This window comes from Haliotis rufescens, unplaced genomic scaffold, assembly GCF_023055435.1.
Source record: "Haliotis rufescens isolate VD_foot unplaced genomic scaffold, xgHalRufe1.0.p SCAF_13, whole genome shotgun sequence".
Classification (NCBI taxonomy): Eukaryota; Metazoa; Mollusca; class Gastropoda; order Lepetellida; family Haliotidae; genus Haliotis; species Haliotis rufescens.
Genome location: NW_025963813.1, coordinates 5,662,045 through 5,683,442, shown reverse-complemented (window position 1 = coordinate 5,683,442; position 21,398 = coordinate 5,662,045). Strand labels below are relative to the sequence as shown.

The 21,398-nt window shown below is 45.0% G+C and overlaps 2 protein-coding genes across 2 annotated transcripts; both read right to left on the bottom strand.

Moving 5' to 3' along the window:
• Nucleotides 1-3,348: 3,348 nt before the first annotated feature.
• Nucleotides 3,349-9,330, bottom strand: LOC124126508 (mediator of RNA polymerase II transcription subunit 15-like). Its single transcript, XM_046489965.2, has 4 exons — nucleotides 9,111-9,330; nucleotides 6,461-7,788; nucleotides 5,794-5,956; nucleotides 3,349-4,617 (listed from the first exon to the last, which is right to left on the bottom strand). Exons 1-4 carry the CDS (start codon nucleotides 9,148-9,150, stop codon nucleotides 4,394-4,396), a joined length of 1,755 nt encoding a protein of 584 aa, XP_046345921.2. The 5' UTR covers nucleotides 9,151-9,330; the 3' UTR covers nucleotides 3,349-4,393.
• A 6,918-nt stretch (nucleotides 9,331-16,248) lies between these two features.
• On the bottom strand, nucleotides 16,249-20,467 carry LOC124126504 (RNA-binding protein EWS-like). The gene is made up of 4 exons (XM_046489950.2): nucleotides 20,344-20,467; nucleotides 17,757-19,562; nucleotides 16,771-16,989; nucleotides 16,249-16,448 (listed from the first exon to the last, which is right to left on the bottom strand). Exons 1-3 carry the CDS (start codon nucleotides 20,384-20,386, stop codon nucleotides 16,778-16,780), a joined length of 2,061 nt encoding a protein of 686 aa, XP_046345906.2. The 5' UTR covers nucleotides 20,387-20,467; the 3' UTR covers nucleotides 16,249-16,448; nucleotides 16,771-16,777.
• Nucleotides 20,468-21,398: the final 931 nt, after the last annotated feature.

Genomic DNA, 21,398 nt, shown 5'->3' with positions numbered 1-21,398 from the left:
CACCCAAATTAGGGAGTTTTCTTTTTCCGTTCTTGGTTGGGGTCTTTAAAGTTAGAAACTGTTAAGATCTGAAACTATTCCAAACAATGTGTCCATAATCCTCTCACTTATAAACAAAATAATAATGCACACCTTGGAAACTTTCATTGGACACTTTAAACTTTTGAAGGAATAATCTGCTGTCTCAAGATTTTGACTAACGTGTTGCATCCCAAACACTACCTTTTAATGCACTTTTTAACAAGAAAGAGAGGTGTTAGGTTTTCTGTAGTTCCCAGTGCTGTGTCTCACCTGGTTTATCCCTCCCTGTCTGGTGGCAGTGAGGTGGAATGGCGTTATACAAAGGAGGTAACGATGCGAGGCTGTATGATGGCGGCCCATCCCCCGTTTCCTTACCTACACGACAATTCAATCTCATAATACTTTATCAACGGCTTATATTTTGGAGCTGATTAGCATTGAAACTGACGTCGGCCATGTTTCTGTTCTGTATACACAAGTCGTTATTGTGTCTAGTGCGTATTTAACTGCACTTGCGCACCCGTAGTTACTTTGATAGAAATAATGACTCCGAGACTTCCGTTGGCGGGTGTTGTCACTGGACTATGTTATCTTGACTAACCATAGAATTACCTGGTATTAAGAGGGGAATTTTCTGAGGACATTTAGCAGTTTCGGAATCTGTTTGTATTGTGTTTTACTGTGATGTTATCTGTGATGTACTGCCACGATCCAGTGTGATTTCAGGCATAGGGGTTGTTTGCTGCCTGGGTCGTGAGTTCGAATCCCAGATTGGCTGGCGTCTATCGTGTCTGACGAGCTGACAGGCAGTCATGTGATTGAAATACTGGTTAAAAACAGTGATTGTCTTCCCACTCACGATGGTACGTGTTAAGGTGGCCATTTGGAAGTGAGTGAGTGCGGAAGTGATTGAGTGAGCGAGTTAGTGAATGAGTGAGGGAGACTACTCCAGTACCCAGAACAACAAGGAATGCATTACATATTAAGGTACCTAACCTTTCCTCTGATCGTTGACATGGAAAACGTCGTTTGGAAAATTGCTTTCTGTCACACACAAAACTCTTTGGGCGTTGTAGTGAGTGAGTGATTAACTTGGTTGGTTGCTTCTGCGGATTAAAGGATGTTTGGGTGAGTACGCTGATTTGATTGGTATTTCAGGACCATACACTCGGCGAATGTCGGCGAACGTATATCTTGACCTTTCTTAGGAGCGCAACTCTGCATATTTATTTTATCCTGGTAAGGACCGGCTATAATAAGTGGGGGGTTCACAATGTGTTACTTGAATAATTGCGCGTTGTGCTCACCGATTGGTTACTCATGCTATCAACCACTGGTTTGTGGTTTCGATTCGACATCGTACGTGTTGTTATAATATAACTGGAACATTGATGAACATTCACCTGATCACTCATAAGTTTGACCACGCGGTATTCAGCGCGCGATCCAATAATTTATATCTGCAGTAAACTACGCTTATAACGAACACGCTTATACCGAACTGACGGATATTACGAACTGTTGTTGGGTCCTGTCCATTTGCAGTATATAGGCTGTATGTCCCCATAACGAACTACGGTTATAACGAACTAAAATTTAGTTCTAGTTCGTTATAACCGTAGTTTACTGTGATTGATATCATCCATATATCAGCGCCGATGCGATGTTAAATTTGAAGTCAATGTTCCAAAGGGTTCGAAGGCGACTTTTTATCGAGTGTTACAACATAGTACACTGTTCTAGTCTCGTGCACCGGAATTCACATATTTCTATAAAACATGATTTGTGGTGTGATAATTTCATTTACTTCTGTATATTAATTACTATTACGTTTAGAAATTGAGAATAAGAAAGTATCGGCACTGTTCATTCAATAACATTCGACGGATTGGGACTTTGAGATACTCTGTCAGAAAACAGAGCTGTTCATTATTAACCATGTGGAGTAGAAGGGTGTGAAGATAAATAACGATAGTTTGTGGATATCAGAACAGTTTTATTCATTGCAAGTGATTTGATATATTTAGCTAATATCATAGATTGAATAACAAAAACTCATACATGGGAGGTCACAATATACACTTTATCTTCACTGACCCAGGGCCTGGGAGTTCACAGCATGTGATGTGTAAAGTTTATTCGCACAGGTCCAGTAAGTAAGCAACATTTTGTTTGTTGTTTAACGCCGCAGTCAGCAATATTCCAGCTATATGACGGCGGTCTGTAAATAATCGAGTCTGGATCAGACTATCCAGTGATTGACATCATGAGCATCGATCCACGCAGTTGGGATACGTGACTTGCATCAACCGAGTCAGCGAGCCTGACCACCTAATCCGTTCGTCGCCTCTTACGACAAGCACAGGTTGCTGAAGACCTATTGTACCCCGAATCTTCACGTTCGCAACAGAATCGGTATATTCCATGGCTGAAGTTTCTGAATTTATCTCCCAGACTTCTGACACTTTGAGTGAGTGAGTGAGTTGGGTTTTACGCCGTTTATAACATTATTCCAGTTACATCACGGCGTGTCAGCTTAATGTGGGAGGAAAGCCCGAAGTGATGCAGGTCTCAGAACGGTTACCACTTCGGTGAAACCCACGAGTATGGTGCTGACAAACCTAGAAACGTAATTGGGGCGAACCGGGATTCGAACCCACAATCATAGGTTTCTGGCGTGCCCAAGGGACGCAACTCTGCACAGCGAATCGCGGCGCCTTAGACGACTGGGCCACCCGTGCCCCCTCAGAGACTTTGATCAACGGCGATGTATCGCCTCCCCCATCCTGGTTCCCGTCAAGTTGAGCCATGTTCAGACTGACTGTCCCCTTTGACCACATGTCCATACTTAATCTCACCTTGAAAACATGACGTTCATCCTGCAGGAAACTGAAACTAAATGAAAACAATAAATTGCCACATTGTCCTTTAATAACATAAGGTCAGTTAAATGCGAAGACAATCTATACAGGCGATGTGCATGCTCAGTTCATGGCCTCAGTTACTGTGTGAGTGTGTTGAGTTTAACGCCACTTTGAACAGTATTTCAGTCACGGCGTGTCAGCTTGATGCAGGAGGAACGCCAGACCTAAACCTTTACCACTTTGTTGTAATCCAGGAGCACGGGTATGGTGCTGACAAACCTTCGAACTTGAGATCATATGATTCTGATACGGCAATGGCACGTAACTCACATTACAGCGAACTGCAGCGTCTCAGACGGCATCTATGCATCCGTTCAATTAACGACAAGGTACGGGTATTGTCAGTTATATGTTAATAGGTTTCTTCAAAGGCACCCAGCAAATCACAATAAACACAACAAGCTTTCAGATTTCATTTTTATTTGGAAATAAATACAAAGAAAAATATACAGAAAGACACTATGTTTTACATGCATCGGTCGAGACAATATTTTAACATAAATGTGTAAGTAATAGTCGTGAACATTGATTCTGCAGCCTGTCAGGAGTCACAGTCGAGACAATGCGTGTGTTGATATCACGACTTTTGCCACCCGTGTTTGTCCATGGTTTCAACAGGTTGTTTTGTTTTCGCAAGTACCCTCTATGTTCACGTGCCGAGGTTGGACGTATCCATTTATATGGGAGGGGAGTAAGCCTTGGTTCAGGGTTTTGCTTTATTGTGTAAAGAGCATTTGTTACGTGGTATTTGAGAGTGTTGCTGACGTCGTTATTGGGTTTACTATCATGTCACGTGATCACTGACGTCACAGATGAACTCTTATTGTATAAAATTCCGTTTTCACTTCTTGGGAATACATTTCGAGGTGCTATCGTTTTCTGCAAGATGATAACTTATTGAACAATAGACATTGTCAAAATTATCTCAAGTGTTTCACATCCTGGGTCAAATCTTAACGTAATATGTTAACTGACATCCTTCTTCAGCAAAATGACGAGAGTTGTATCCCCCGTGAAGATCCGGGGTAGAATAGGTCCCCAGCAACCCATGCTTGCCGTAAGAGGCGACTATGTTTGTCGTAAGAGGCGACTAAGGGTATCGGGTGTTCAGGCTCGCTGACTTGGTTGATGCATGTAATCGTAATGTATCGTGTATGGATTGTGTTATTATTTACAGACTGCTGTCATGCAGCTGAAATATTGCTGAATGTGACGTTAAACAATAAACATATAGAACTTTTAGATGTGGGGCTCAACTTGGTAACTGTACTCCTTCATGTAGATATGGTGAACTATTAGTTTTCAATAATCCGTTGTGATACTTCTCAGTACAAAGTGTGATGCTATCAGCTCACGACGAGGAGAAACCACGGAAACTGTCTACAACTTCCGATGCATGTAACTGCGCATGTCCGTTGTCCTGATACCAGAGGGGGTCGGCGAGATGTTTACGCGCATCTGACTGCGACGCTGGGGACTGTGATTGTACAGGCAGAACGTTGCGTCACTTGGCGTCCCTGGGACGATTGGCCGGACTGGTTTTCCGCCGAAGTTGTGATGACAGCGTTCAGCAAACTCTCCATAGCCCGACATTCCTCTGTCGTCCATGCGCGATTGGAACCAAGGGAGGTAATCGGGATCTCCACCCGTCCGCTCCTTACAGCACGGCAGTCTGTAAAAAGAGGTGCCACAAAATATTTACCCCAATGCAATAACAGTTTAATCGTCACAAGTCTTGGCTTTTATTTTCCACATGGATGCAATGCGTGAAGCCCATCTCTGGTGAACGCCGGGGCAGTGGGGTAGCCTCGTGGTTAAAGCTTTCGCTCATGACGCCGAAGGCCCGGTTTCGATTCACCACATGGGTACAATGTGTAAAGCCCATTTCTGGTGTTCCCCTCCGTGATATTGCTGAAATATTGCTATAAGTGGCGTAAAACCATATCCAATCACTCACTTACTGGTGAGGGAGTTGGGTTTAACGCCGCTTTTAACAATATTCCAGTTAAATTGCGGCGTGTCAGCTTACAGCTTAATGTGGTGCTGACAACCAACTCTCTCTCTCTCTCTCTCTCTCTCTCTCTCTCTCTCTCTCTCTCTCTCTCTCTCTCTCTCTCTCTGATGAACGCTACCGACATATTGCTGGAATATTGCTACAAGTGACGTAAAATCACTCAATATTGGTTGTTGGAACACCTCCGCAGAGGCACATGTACATTGTTTCTGAAGCCCGAAAGCCCGAAAGAAAGAATTTCCTTCAAAACACTTTCCCTTGGGCTATCCCATGTGGTGGTTGTGATATTTAATGCTACGTTATTTAGGTAGCTACATTGAGTCAACTTAAATATATAGAGGTGAAATTTGGTTCAACGGCATGTTTAAGATTATTTCAATTATGTAGCGCCGTGCATGCGCGTGTGTGTGGCTGCATGCACGAGTCTGGTTTTATAGTGCTAGCCCCCTGAGACCCCACGCAGACACAGTACACTGACTCAGTCCTTGTTTTACACCCTAATGCCGAGCGCCTTTACGTATTTTGGAATGACGCGACCGAGGATCGAACCACCGACATTCCGCTCGCCTAGACAGACGCTCTACCCACTTAGAGGCGGTCTTTAAAATATAACTTCACCAGCATCGGACAACTTGCTATTCCAATAAAAAGTACAGAATGTAGTCTTATCGTTAAAGCCATTTGTCACTTTGAAAACCAGGCAGTTTCAGTTTCTGGTTAGCCGGATGTGACATAGCTAATGTTGGGAATGACGGCGTAAAACCATACTCACTCAATTTGTAAAAGGTGTGTCTGTGAGGATATTTTACGAAATTTCAATCAGTCATCACTTACTTTGACCTTGACCTTGACCTGTACTTCCGGTCTGCTGAAGGATGGAACTAAGGCCACTCAGTCCAGGCAGACCACTCAGACCGCTCAGATCACCGAAGCCGCTCAGACCACCAAGCCCTGCACCGACCCTGAGCCCTGCACTGTTGCTTATGGACGAAGCTCCCTACAACAACCAACGTAAATCACATGTCCATAGTGCCGTCGGTTTAGGAACTGTTTTTCAAATGAGGATTGCGTGGTCACAATGAATCTCACATACACATCAGAAATAGACGTTAGCCGACCATTTGATATTCTGTGGTGGTGGGGGTGCTTATAAATAGATAATTATAATTCAGATTATTGAGTAAATAAGAAATTATCTGCCATAATATCCAGCCTCCTAAATCATAATGGGATACAATGACATGCATCAATCAAGTCAGCATGAATGACCACTCGATTCCGTCAGTCGCCTCTAACGACAAGCATGGGTTGCTGGAGATCGATTCTAACATCTTCACAAAGGTAAGTTTGTTTCAGAGGATATAGCAAGATTAAGATCAATATTGCCAAAGCATGAGAACATGTGCTCAATATAGAGTTTTTATAGGCAATTAAGTTTTAAGATATAAGCCAGATGCTGTTTCCGTGCCACTGTAATAAAAAGTATCTCTGACCGACTGACCTGGAAAGACGTCCTGGTGTTGCTGCCTCTTAAGATAAGGTTGCTAAGGGTGGGGTTGACACAGTTGCTGCTTCTCGTCTCATTACACAACGGCATCCCGGAGCAGGAGGAGGTGAGGAGACACGGTGGAAGGAGGGGGTCCACTGGCACCATAGGGGGAACCATGGAGATGAAGAAGATGTTGTTGCCCTTCTTCTTTGACGTTGTGGTGGTGGCGTTGGTGGTGCTGGAGGTGGGGGATAACGTCGTCGTCTTCTTACCTCCGAACCACTCGGGAGGGAATGGATATGGGATCAAGATTGGGCTCATTGGGGAGTTGGATTTCTTTTGACTATTCCCATTACTCATCATGCCATTCATCATACCGTTCATCATGCCATTCATCATCCCAGAGTTCATCATCCCAGAATTCATCATCCCAGAGTTCATCATACCAGAGTTCATCATACCAGAGTTCATGCCCATACTGTTAGAAGACGTCTTCTTCGAGGGGATGTTCAAGAAGGGTGGGAAGAGTGTCACCCCGGATCCAATCATTCCGGAACCCATGGTGTTCATGCTCCTCATCTCCATGCCAACTCCTCCGCTCATCATACCACCATTCATGGGCATCATACCACTATCAATCCCAATCCCTCCCATCAGGCCGGTATTCACCATCCTCATGCCTTGGTTCATGGACGACTGCTGATTCTTCCAACTCTCCTGTTTAGGCTTCTGTTGCATCTGTTGCATGTTTTGCATTTGTCGTTGCATTGGTTGTTGCATTGGTTGTTGCATAGGCTGTTGCATAGCTTGTTGCATTGGTTGTTGCATAGGCTGTTGCATTGGTTGCTGCATAGGCTGTTGCATTGGCTGTTGCATAGGCTGTTGCATTGGTTGCTGCATAGGCTGTTGCATTGGTTGTTGCATTGGTTGCTGCATAGGCTGTTGCATTGGTTGTTTCATTGGTTGTTGCATTGGTTGTTGCATAGGCTGTTGCATTGGTTGTTGCATAGGTTGTTGCATTGGTTGTTGCATAGGCTGTTGCATAGGCTGTTGCATTGGTTGTTGCATTGGCTGTTGCATGGGTCTTTGCATTGGTTGCTGTCTTGGCTGAGAGAAGGTCCTTCTGGGTGCATTATTATTGCAGGGGACTTTGGATGGCCAGTCACACTCGCTTGTTGCTGAGTTGAACCTCAAGTTAGCAGGACACACAAGACGTACATATCTGCCTCCAGCGCACTGTAAGAAGGCCTCGCAGCTGCTGGGGTCTGCAGCCAGACCCTCAGTGCAGGTGCCCCCTGCCCGTTGTCCAGTCACAGCACATGTCACAGCCAGGACTATACCTGCGAAAACCATGAACGAGACATTTTATATGAAAAACTATTTTACAAGTTGTAAGACCACTAATCTTAGTTCGTTATAACCTTAGTTCGTTATAAGCGTGTTCGTTATAAACGTAGTTTACTGTTATATGTTTCCTTGGCCTTTGTGTAATATTCATAAGAGGGAAAATCAGAACATGAAGACAACACAGTGTTGTTCCCCCGAGCAGCATCGGAAACAACCGATGAAACTTGAAGACGCTATCGTACAATAAGGGTCTGCCCGTGAGTGAATGTTAACGCCACAGTCAACAGTATTTTAGCTCTGCCATGCCTCCCTTGATCGTCTGAACCAGGCAAATCCGAGACAGAAGCGGTGACAACGATCCACGCGTTCGGGACATGAGGACACATGTTGCCAAGTCACTGAGCCTGACCTACCGAATCTCTTCAGTCAGACCTTGTGACAAGCAATGGATACGGGAGCCCTGTACATTCCCGGCAAGAGAAGAGGGGACCGATGACACTAATGTTATCCGTGCTTGGAATATGGATTATTTGTCAAATAAAAAGTAACTTATATAACTTCATTTGTTTAATGTAATTACTAATTTCGAATTGTGCCAGTAAATGTATGCCTTCTAACACATGAGTATGTGAGTTTAGTCTACAATGTCCCCAAAGGACAGGGCAGCGAAATGTGTTAAGTTTGTACATCGATCTAATAAAATCGTCACTCTCAAAGTGTGATAACATCGGCAAAGAAAATCCAAAACTGTCGTGCTTTAAACAGCTTAATGGTTTCAGCAAGCGATGTCATCCTGCCTCACGCTTGCAAGCTTAGAGCTACGGGCATAACTTCAGATGAAATTGAGTGAGTGAGTGAGTGAGTGAGTTGGGTTTGACGCCGCTTTTAACAGTATTCCAGTTATATCGCGGCGTGTCAGCTTGATGTGGGAGGAAAGCCCGAAGTGATGCAGGTCTCAGACGTTAACCCACGAGCACGGGTATGGTGCTGACAAACCTAGAAACATAATCGGGGCGAACCGGGATTCGAACCCACAATCATAGGTTCTGATGAAAGTAACCTTAATGGTTCAGGTTAACATTAACTAAAATTGTTATGTGTAATGATGTCTTGACTGTCTCCAAATAGTTAATGTGCAATCATTCCAAGAAAAGCTCATATAATATACCTCTCCCCTTCCCCCCACCCCCGACGCCAAACCCTCACCCACCCCTCTGTTCCTTCGGACCTGTTACAAGTTCAGTCATTAGAGATGTTATTTGTTTTCTGATTAAACAGAAGGCACTACACCAGTATACATGTCCTCAGAACTCACCTATGACAGAAAGCCAGTGCCTCCTCTGCGTGTCCATCATGATGTACGACCAGTAGTTGACTTGGTTACTATACTTGTCTCATCAATTTTTTCTCTTATAAGACCAAAACGAGCCCGTCACGTGATCACTGACCATCAAGCCGATCAGCCCCCGCCCATCACTGACCATTGTCTTCCGGGTCGCTCATGGCCTCGATGTCGCGGAGATGGTTAAGGGCCTGATGTTAGGCGAACAATTGTAATAAGATTTTATTAAATCTTCTATTTTTATTTACTTTATTTGTGAATACAGATGGATATTTTACGTGCTAAAAAATTCGGAAATAAAAATCACTATGACAACGGGTGTGTGTAGTTATGCTTTGAATACGGAAGCTGTTTCACGTTGCCACAGTTTCCTGTTTCGGTGGGTCTGATACACGTTTGTTTTTTGCATGTGGAGGAAAGGAAGTTAATAATTTTTTAACAATTTTTGTCGTCAACATGGAGATTATTCCGACAACAACATTAGTGAGTAACTACAATTCTTCACACCTCCGCGTCAACAGGAACTCCGGAGTCCGCTATCGAGGCTAGTCCCTGTTTCTCTGGCGTTTACGCCAAGGTGTCAAGGACACCGCTTTACACGACGTCGGAGGATTTGCTGCTCTGTACCAGTAGAAGGGAATTACAAACGAACCCTGACCTCTGTGTCAACAAGACCACGTGACACCGCTTCTAAGTCGTACTACAAGGAGGAAACATGAAACAAAGCTGCTTGTAATTCACCATGTTGTTGTCTGAACGCTGAATGAAGTCACAGCGACTGCGTGACATACAATGGGGGATGGAGATATGATATCATAATAAAGAAGGTGTCATATTTGACTTCCAATTAGATTGATAATTAGTGTATGGTGTAACAACGTGGGAAGTAAAACCATGAATCACACCGTGGCGCAGTAATCAGTGACAGCTATACGTTCACGACACCAACATCTTTAACAACATCGTCTCCGACACCAACATCATCTCGAGTCCGCCGTAATCCAATGGTAAGTGGTACCTGTATAAATTGTGTACATTGTGCCTGAGTGTGGTGTCCATGTTAAACTGCGGCTCGGTATCTCAGAGGGCTAGCACTATAAAACCTGACCAGTTCAAATAGACACACACACACACACACACACACACACACACACACACAAACACAAACACACACACACATGCACGTCGTACCCGTATACCCCATTTTACTAACTCTATCCTTTTTCTGTCATCTGTGTAGTACACTTGCACCTTACCTTACTTAGTACAAGAGTAAAATGCAATTTGACAAAACACGTCCGGTATACGACAGGATCCTATGCACTTGATATTCTCGGAAAATATTTTTCAGCTTCTTGCAAATTCGATTCCTCCTTGCGTTATGTATATATTTCAAGGATAAAGATCCACTGGAACTTCGTAAACACGCATGCATGTCGCTATGTTGGTGCACAAATCTTTAACCCTGACGTTAAACACCATTCCCTTAGCCTTAACGTAACAACAGAAGGGATTCGGTAAGCCGGTGATTAACGGTGCCGCAATTCGTTGCATTCTACCCATGCACTTAAGTTTCACACAATAGGTGTGTGAGCGCCAAACTACAAAAGCACGTGGGTTTGACCACTGGGTGTGCCATAGCCATACAAAAACCCATGTACCTGGGTTGGACCCAGATGGGTTTGTCAGCGTCATTTAACCAATGCACGTGGGTTTCACCCAGATGGGTGTGTCAGCTGTGTACCACCTAACAGATGGGGTCCGGTCAGCCCAGTGATCATGGCGCTAGTCGTTGCGTACTGCCCAAGCACTTGGGTTCCACACTATAGACATGTCAAAGCCATACTACCCAGGCACGTAGATTTCACCTAATGGCTGTGTCAGCGCCGTACTACCCATGCACGTGGGTTTCATCCCGATTGGTTTGTCAACGCCATACTACCCATGCACGTGAGTATCATCCCGATTGGTGTGTCAGCGCCGTACTCCCCATGCACGTGGATTTGACCCCGATGCGTGTCTCAGCGCCATACAACCCGTGCATGTGGGTATCATTCCGATTGGTTTGTCAGCGTCGTACTAACGATTGCACGTGGGTTGGACCCCGATGGGGGTGTCAGCGCCGTACTACACATGCACGTGGGTATCGTCCCGATTGGTTTGTCAGCGCCATACTTCCTATGCACGTGGGTTTGACCCCGGTGTGTTTCTCAGCGCCATACTGCCCATGTTCGTAGGTTTCACCGAAACGTGTATTTCCTTCGTCACAATTGGTTCTCTCTCACACTGGTACACCGTTCAAAGCGACAATAAACCGGAATTAAATATAATATATTGGCTTTAGAATGGAACATGATTATCTTCAACGAATTAAGCGAGCTTCACGTTCCAAGATACTGAAGGTGAGATTGTATGGGTTGGTGGATTGTAGGATGTGAGGTATTTGGTTCTTGGACGTTGTTGTGAGATTCCACCATCTTTTTCTTGTTGGACTAAAGAGGTATAATAGAACAGTGTGTCACTCATTCACTTCTATAAATAGGGGCAGAGAGTAGGCATGGTTTATTCTTGCGATTAAATCATTTCATGTCACATTAGGGCGTCGTAAAACCTCATACACTCACACTCACTCACTTACACATGAGATATCACCCTCGACTAATAATTGAACAATCTATTTTCTGGAAATTCCTTTTCAAGGTGTGACGGTGTGTTCAAAGGTGGATCGCCTTGATATGTGTTGCTATACAACAGTAGGCTGATTGTGTTGTAGGCACAGTGAGAGAACAGTAGAGAGAACTACAACAGTAGTGAGTGAGTGAGTATGGTTTTACGCCGCTTTTAGCAATATTCCAGCAATATCACGGCGGAGGACACCAGAAATGGGCTACACACATTGTACCCATGTCGGGAATCAAACCCCGGTCTTCGGCGTGACGAGCGTACGCTTTAACCGCTAGGCTACCCGACCGTCCCCATACAACAGTAGGCTGAGTGAATTGTAGACACAGTGAGAGAACAGTGTCCCAGGTCGCCGTGATACGTGTTGTCATACAACAGTAGGCTGAGTGGGTTGTAGGCACAGTGAGAGAACAGTGTCCCAGGTCGCCGTGATACGTGTTGTCATACAATAGTAGGCTGAGTGGGTTGTTGGCACAGTGAGAGAACAGTGTCCCAGGTCGCCGTGATACGTGTTGTCATACAACAGTAGGCTGGGTGTATTGTAGGCACAGTGAGAGAACAGTGTCCCAGGTCGCCGTGATACGTGTTGTCATACAACAGTAGGCTGAGTGGGTTGTTCTTACAGTGAGAGAACAGCGTCCCAGGTCGCCGTGATACGTGTTGTCATACAACAGTAGGCTGGGTGTATTGTAGGCACAGTGAGAGAACAGTGTCCCAGGTCGCCGTGATACGTGTTGTCATACAACAGTAGGCTGAGTGGGTTGTTCTTACAGTGAGAGAACAGTGTCCCAGGTCGCCGTGATACGTGTTGTCATACAACAGTAGGCTGAGTGTATTGTAGGCACAGTGAGAGAACAGCGTCCCAGGTCGCCGTGATACGTGTTGTCATACAACAGTAGGCTGAGTGGGTTGTAGGCACAGTGAGAGAACAGTGTCCCAGGTCGCCGTGATACGTGTTGTCATACAACAGTAGGCTGAGTGTATTGTAGGCACAGTGAGAGAACAGCGTCCCAGGTCGCCGTGATACGTGTTGTCATACAACAGTAGGCTGAGTGTATTGTAGGCACAGTGAGAGAACAGTGTCCCAGGTCGCCGTGATACGTGTTGTCATACAACAGTAGGCTGAGTGGGTTGTAGGCACAGTGAGAGAACAGCGTCCCAGGTCGCCGTGATACGTGTTGTCATACAACAGCAGGCTGAGTGGGTTGTAGGCACAGTGAGAGAACAGCGTCCCAGGTCGCCGTGATACGTGTTGTCATACAACAGCAGGCTGAGTGTATTGTAGGCACAGTGAGAGAACAGTGTCCCAGGTCGCCGTGATACGTGTTGTCATACAACAGTAGGCTGAGTGGGTTGTTCTTACAGTGAGAGAACAGCGTCCCAGGTCGCCGTGATACGTGTTGTCATACAACACAAGGGTAACAACAAGTGCCATCTTTAACCGTCTTTTGGTATGACGCGGCCGGGGATCGAACCCCGGATCTTCCGCTCTCAAGGCTGACGCTCTACCACAAGACCACGGAGGCGGTCCCGTTAAAAAAATATTAATACTACCAACATACTGATCTCCCAAAACTTCACTTTGCGGGCGACTTGTCAAAGGCGATAAAGAAAGCATCTGATGACGGACGGGGGCACGGGTGACCCAGTCGTCAAAGGCGCCGCGATTCGCTGTGCGTCCCTTGGGCACGCCATAAACCCATGATTGTGGGTTCGAATCCCGGTTCACCCCGATTATATTTCTAGGTTTGTCAGCACCATACCCGTGCTTGTGGGTTTCACCGAAGTGGTAAACGTCTGAGACCTGCATCACTTCGGGCTTTCCTCCCACATTAAGCTGACATGCCGTGATAGAGCTGGAACACTGTTAAAAGCGGCGTTAAACCCAACTCACTCACTCACTGATGACGCAAAGGTTTAACATGTGCTTAACATTTCATAACACCAATAAATCCTATATTTATTGCAACAGAGCGCTCAAAACGTATTTATTCCATGACATATTTCCGGCAAATGATATGACTAAATGATGATTAGATGTCAACCATTCTAAGTGTTAATGACAAAAATACCATTTATTCCAAGTGAAAAAACATGGTTTTCAACTACATTTACTCTGAGGTGATTGTCATTTGAACACAGCTCTAATGTACTAATTATCATTTGCAATCCTACAACAGAGTAGTGGTGTTCACCGCCGTGATATTGCGGGAATATCACTAAAAGCGGCGTAAAACCAAACTCACACTCACTCACTCACTACAATAGAGTGGAAAAGAGAGTCTTGAGAAACATCACATGACCTGCAAATTACAACAGCAAAATGTTACACTCAAACGTGTCAGACAAAAACTAATTTTATCATATAAAACTGGCTTTAACGGGAGATCTCGCTTGTGTAAAATTGGTCAATTGACATCACGAATCTCTCTGCCTCTGAAACTGGTTAGCAGTACTTTTTTCGTAGATTAAAGTGACGGATAGCGGATGTACGTTAAGTGTGTAGACGGGTTTTTACGTTTATACCTCCATAAACGAAAAATATATTCAAGTCAATGCCTATAAATAAATAAGTCAACGACTGCTTATTGAATCGGTGACCTAGTTCAGCGCAATAATGCAACATCTTCACTTATTTGCAACAAAGCGTTCACGATTCTACGCAAACATTGAAAACAATGAACAACTGCAATGAATCAGCATGCAGCAGAATTATAACGGTCATTGAGAGTTACTGAAAATACTTTCACCTGTATCCTTGCCCCTGTGGGTAATAAAAAAACATATTTCACCATATCTGGGCAATGCAATGTCATCTGTCACCGGACTTTCGATCAGAAACGACATTTTTAATCACACAAGTGACTCTCATTCCGAATTCACAAACCAGTGATGTATGATCATACGATTTCGGTTTTCATATTTAATTTTTATATTTATTTTTGAAACAGGAATGGGCATTCCTGTTCAATGGAATTAGAACCGGATCTCTTTGAATGATCCGTTAAGGTAAATGATGCGTTCGTAAAATACAATTACTGTACGCTACATCATATTGCCCTCTGTTTACCTCCCTTTATGAGTGAGTACGCAGGTCCCAGACGTTTACCACTTCGGTGAAACCCACGTGCACGGGTACGGTGCTGACAAACCTAGAAACATAATCAGGGCGAACTGGGATTCGTATAGTGACAATAAATGACGAGTTTAGTACTCGATTGTTAACCACCAGCACAAACCTCTCCGTTTGTTTTGTTATGGATTTAGAATCCTGGTTTCATTTTGATAACACCACCAAAATATGATTCTCCTCGTTATTTTTTCAGTTGCGTTTTTTGGGGGAGTGACTCTCAGATCGGGCATTAAGCTACTTTGATAACATGTTTACCTGCATGTTTGGCCAGAATAAACCTCTGCAGTTAAACAATCATAAGCAAACATCATAAACTTGAGTCTATTCATATTTGCCTGAGTCAATAAATAACATTTACAAAGACACAGATTATTTAGTTTCTCTAAAGCGCACCAACGTTCATTGAACGCATCAGGACCCAGTGGTGGTCCTGAATTCAATTACCCCAAGTGATTTGGTGAGGTGAAATGGGGGTAGTTGCTTGTACTAATTCGGAATTATGCACGTTCCACACAGTATACTGACTCCAAGCCGACTATTCCTTGTTTTTATCCCCTTAATGCCGAGCGCCAGGAAGGGTAAATTATAACATAATCAGAATCATAATACGGGAACTGATACTGAGCTAGCCTCCATGCGCGCGGTGCACGCTGACATTATTACCCCGGTCATTGGATGTGCACTCTATTTACATCTCAGCTCCCTCATACAACCCACGCTGCCTTGCCTGGTGCTTGATCATGTTAACAGTCACAGGTCCTTCCATACCCATTTTTACAGTGGCACATTTCGAACTAGATCACTTGCCTAAGGATGGTTTGATGGTTTGTTGTTTAACGCCGCACTCAGCAATATTTCAACTATATGACGGCGGTCTGTAAATAATCGAGTCTTGAACAGACAATCCAGTGATTGATATCATGAGCATCAATCCACGCATTTTGGGATCGATGACATGCATCAACCAAGTCAGGGAGCCTGACCACCCGATCCTGTCAGTCGCCTCTTACGACAAGCATAGTCACCTTTAACGGCAAGCATGGGTTGCTGAAGACCTATTCTACTTGCCTAAGGAGACACCACATTTGCCACATAAGTACCGTCTTATTAAGTCTGTTGGTATGGCGCGTCCAGGCAATCGAACAACCGATTTTACATATCCTGGCCTACGTTCTATTCACTACATGTAAACAACAGGGACGCACGTCCCAAGTGACGAAGGTACATTGTGCATTCAGCCAGTCACAAGGAATACAATAACTATGTAAAGTGAATATATGAAGACATACACTGAAATACGACATCCACACTTTATTATTTACATAAATATACACACAACCACAAAATATGTTGGAGGTGAAGTAAAGCGAGAGCAAGACGCTCCCAATATCTGATGAGGCCTGAGAACAAGATTCTCGACATTTCCGGTGAGAGGCGAAAAAGAGACTCTCGCGAGAATCTCGCCACGTGTGATGACAATGAGACGAGACATCGACCTGAAAGAATCAAGATCAGCGTTCAATATTCGATTTAAGAGGATACTCAAACCTATAGCTAACAACTTGTACTCAATCTGCTTGCCGTTCAAATCAACTCACTCAATGACCCCAAATAACTGACGTACGCAAAATCATACGTTATGACACGTACAGTAATATTTTAATACATCAGTACCTGATGATTAATATATTTTTCTTCATATTTATGTCCTAATAAGGCGCAGATTTTTCTTCAAGTTTACGTACTGACGAATTCAAGTAAAATTTATAATCCCACCAACCAAGGATAGCCGCATGCACTGTAGAACACATTACACACCATAGTTCTAGTTACAGTTGACCCTGATGTCGGGGACGGAGACGGTGCAGGCTTCGTTGCTCCTGGTGTTGTCTGGGACGACGGTCCTCTCCAGGTAGGTTGTGGTGAAGCTGTTGAGAAGCGTCTCGAAGGCCAGACACTGGGGGCCGGACAGGCGGCTGGAGGAGCCCACGAACCGGAGGTCGATTGCCCTCTGTCCTGAGGAGATGGTCCGGCAACCTAGGGTGGGGTACAACGCTCATGACATCACCATGGCAACTGGAGAATGGTTGTTTGTTGTATAATGCAATATTCCAGCTATACGACGGAGGGATGTAAACCATCATTAACCATTATGATACACGTCGCGCTGTTGTTGTTGCTTTGTTTGTTTGTTGTTTAACGCCGCACTCAGCAATATTCCAGCTATATGACGGCGGTCTGTAAATAATCGAGTCTGGACCAGACAATCCAGTGATTGACATCATGAGCATCGATCCACGCAATTGGGATCGATGACATGTATCAACCAAGTCAGCGAGCCTGATCACCCGATCCCGTTAGTCGCCTCTTGCGACAAGCATAGTCGCCTTTTACAGCAAGGATGGGTTGCTGAAGACCTATTCTACCCCGGAACTTCACGGGTCTGTTGTTGTTGCAGCTGATTCCGAGCCAGGAATTCACTGGCTATTCTGAATAATATTTAAACAAGTACTAGTAAATATGACGCAGCTTTAAGTCATTTTGCAAAATTGTAGACTCGTTGATTCTACTTTCGTAATCCACAAGATTCTTATGATTTCTCCATTCCAATCTGTACAAGACAAACCGTTGATTGATGTTAAGAACAATGATCCACGTCGTCGTGGAACGTTGACGCCTTATCAATAAAGTCGCCGACCCTAACATCCCGATCAATTAAGACAAGCACAGGTTGTAGGGGAATCTAACCCGAGAAAAGGGCCATGAGAAATTGCTAATACTGGTGGTGTGTCTGGGGAACGTACCTGCATTCTGTCTACTGATGCCGGCGGTCGAAAGTGGAGGAAGACCGGGAACACCGCCGAAGGGGTTGGTGGCGCCGAGAGATGCCCGGATGAGACCGCAGGCTGGCTCGGAGTTGTTGAAGGGGAAGGGGGAATCAGGGAATCCTCCGCAAGGCCCGTCCAAGGGAGCTCCTGGAAACGGTGGGGGGAACATAGGAGGGACCATTGAGATGAAGAAGATGTTGTTGCCCTTCTTGCCCCCGGCTGGTGCTGTTGTCGTTGCCTCCGTCGTGGACATAGTGGTGGTCTCGGAGTCCATTTTGAACCACTCTGGTGGGAAGGGGTAGGGGATGAGGATGGGGCTCATGGCGCCGCCGGGGTTCTTCTGTTGTTGCTGCATCTGCATCAGCATGCCCAGGAGACTGTTGGCTTTGGGTTTCTGGGGAAGGTAGGGAGGGAAGAGGGTGGTCTGGCTCATACCGCCCATCATGCCGCCTCCCATCATGCCGCCTCCCATCATACCGCCTCCCATCATGCCGCCTCCCATCATACCGCCGCCCATCATGTGGCCTCCCATCATGCCGCCGTTCATTCCACCCATCATACCGCCGGTATTCATTTGTGATGGGAATAGGCTCTGTCCGTAGCCACCGGTTTTCTTCCCTGTGGACCACCCTCCGCTCATCATACCGCCGTTCATACCACCCATCATACCGCCGGTATTCATTTGTGATGGGAATAGGCTCTGTCCATAGCCGCCTGTTTTCTTCCCTGTGGACCAACCTCCGCTCATCATACCGCCGTTCATGCCTCCGTTCATACCTCCGTTCATACCACCCATCATACCGCTGTTCTGATTCATGTTGGATGGGAATAAGCTCTTCTTCGTGCCCCAGTTAGATCCTCCTGACTGCTTCTTTTGGGAAGTCCATCCACCGCTCATGCCGCCGTTCATACCACCGCTCATGCCGCCGTTCATGCCACCGCTCATGCCTCCGTTCATGCCGCCGTTCATGCCGCCGTTCATGCCTCCGTTCATGCCGCCGTTCATGCCACCGTTCATGCCGCCTCCGTATTGGGGCTGCTGAGCGTACATGTTCTGATTGTTCTGGCTGTACGTGGGCTTCTTGTATGTCGGTTGCTGGTACACCGGGGCCTGTGTCATTGGTTGACGGTAGACCGGTTTCCGGGGTTGGTAGACTGGCCGCTGGGGCATGTACATCGGTGCCTGGGTCATCGGTTGCTGATACATAGGGGCCTGGGTCATCGGTTGCTGATACATAGGGGCCTGGGTCATCGGTTGCTGATACATTGGGGCCTGGGTCATTGGCTGCTGGTATACTGGAGCTTGGGTCATTGGCTGCTGATAGACTGGTCTCTGGGGTTGTTGGTAAACGGGCTGCTGAGGCTGGGGCATTGGTTGGGGCATTGGCTGAGGCATTGGCACAGACTGTGATTTGTAGGAAGGCTTCCTGGGGCGCTTCTTGTACACTGGTTTCGATGTGTAGACGGGCTGTGGGGCGTACGTTGGGGCGGGCTCCTGGTACTGCGGCTTGTATGTAGGGGGTGGGGCATAGGGGTACTGGGGCTCATACCCGTTGTTGGCGGGGAAAGCTGAGCTACAATCGACACTTGCAGGCCAATTGCAGACGCTGATGGTCATATCAAACTTGAGATTGGCGGGGCACTCGAACCGGTAGTTCTTCCCGTTGGCGCACCTGTAGAAAGCCCCGCAGTCGTTGGGGTCGCGGGCGAAGCCGTGTTCATTACACTCGATAGAGTTCGACTGGGCAGAGGAGCTCCACGACCCGGCTGAGACGGTGCTGGCTGCAAAAGAGAGGGGAGGATGACAATCTTTTCACTTGACAGGATGGTCCAGAACTACCGCGTGTAAAATGGTGTGGTAAAATCATACAATGACATTAGAACATACTCGATTCTGATTGGTCAATCAAAGGTTTCAAACACAGTAACACGCCTTTCATTGAAACAGCCGACTTCATTCCGAGATTTCTAATTCAAGCTTGCGTTGTCCAACTACAGGTAACATAGCTTTAGAGATTAGCGTCATACACCAACATTCTTGCTTTAATAATTAAGCTGGCGCGCCACGACATAACTGAAATACTGTTCAATAATAATAATAATATTAATAATAATAATAATAATAATAATAATAATAACGACAAAAAACGTTAGATGTCAAATTCTTGCAAAACATGCTTTTAACAATTCTAACGTATTGAGCTCCGAGAAGTCAAACGCTTCACTAAAGCCCTATTTTTGCACCATTAAAAACACACAAAATATTATAACAGGCGAAATTAAAATGCCTCAAAATATGGGGTAGGGTGGGGATTGTTTGGCGTCAACTGACATTATTTTGATTTTTAAAAAATCGTTCCCCTACAAATCTGGAACCCCCGAAAAATGCTGGATGTCCTGAAACAACTGATCGGGTTCTTCTTTCAAAGAGTAAACCGAATGTGTTCTCGGTATATTCGAAAATCCTGTCTCTGACAAAAAATCTAAGTCCCAAAGCGACTTCAGGGACACAGTCTCCGAGAGTACCACAGTGTTCGTTCATTTAACGCTAGTGTTCACCTACCTAGCAGCAGCAGGAATCCACAAGTGTTCCAGGGAAGTGCCATGTTGACAAGTGATGGCGTACTCCGTCGGTCCTGCTTTTTATGCAAACTCTCTCTCCCCGCCGTACTACGTTCTGTCGGACCGGACCGGACGTCAAGCCGGGGTGTCACATCACGTGACCTAGTGATAACCTTGGCGCCTGTCCCCCGCGAGAGACTCGGTCTGTCAACTTGTTACTAAATGTCACACTCTAGATATAGGCATCGCTGGATTATCAAGACTTGGGATAAGGGCAATTACACTCTACTTGAAATCAAAATAATCCTATTGTGCTTGAACTGTTAAAACCAAAAGAATATGTATAAATTGACTGATTTTAAAAATCCTTACCACTTGCCTTTATTCCCAATTTAATTTTCTTTTTATTATACATTATACATGTTTATTTAATCTTATTTAATCTTAGCAGTGAGTTAGAAGCGTGAATAAGAATTAATAAGCATTATTGTACGGGAATATACTTCAATCAACGAAACGCAACGAACCAACATAACGCTCATCGTTTACGGACGAAATGTATGTGTCTATTTGGCATTTGATGGGACAAATGATAGATCTACACGCCAGCAGCATGCTAATTGTGTATTTGTTAATATTAATCCGTGGTGATAATAGCGTGTCTCCATATAAACAATAAACATAAGCGACCGTGTGTGTGTGTTTGTTTTGCGTGTGTTTTGTTTGTTGTTGTTGTTTGTGTTTGTTTTTGTTTTGTTTTGTTTAGTTTGTTGTTTTGTTTGTTTTGTTTGTTGTTTTTTTTTTGGGGGGGGGGGTTGGGGGGGAGGGTAGGTAATTGCATAGACATATATTTTTTTCAGCTACAGCTGCAAAAACAGAGATTTATTTTATTTAAAACTATGAGCCTGATTTTTTAAAAAGAAAAACACCTTGCAAGAAAGTCATTGTAGTGGCAGGCAATTTCATTTTGCAAGTCTGAAGCATAATTACTTTTTTTAAGAATTTTATTTTTTTCGATAACCCCCAACCCCGAATATTAAAGGGTCAGTAACACAG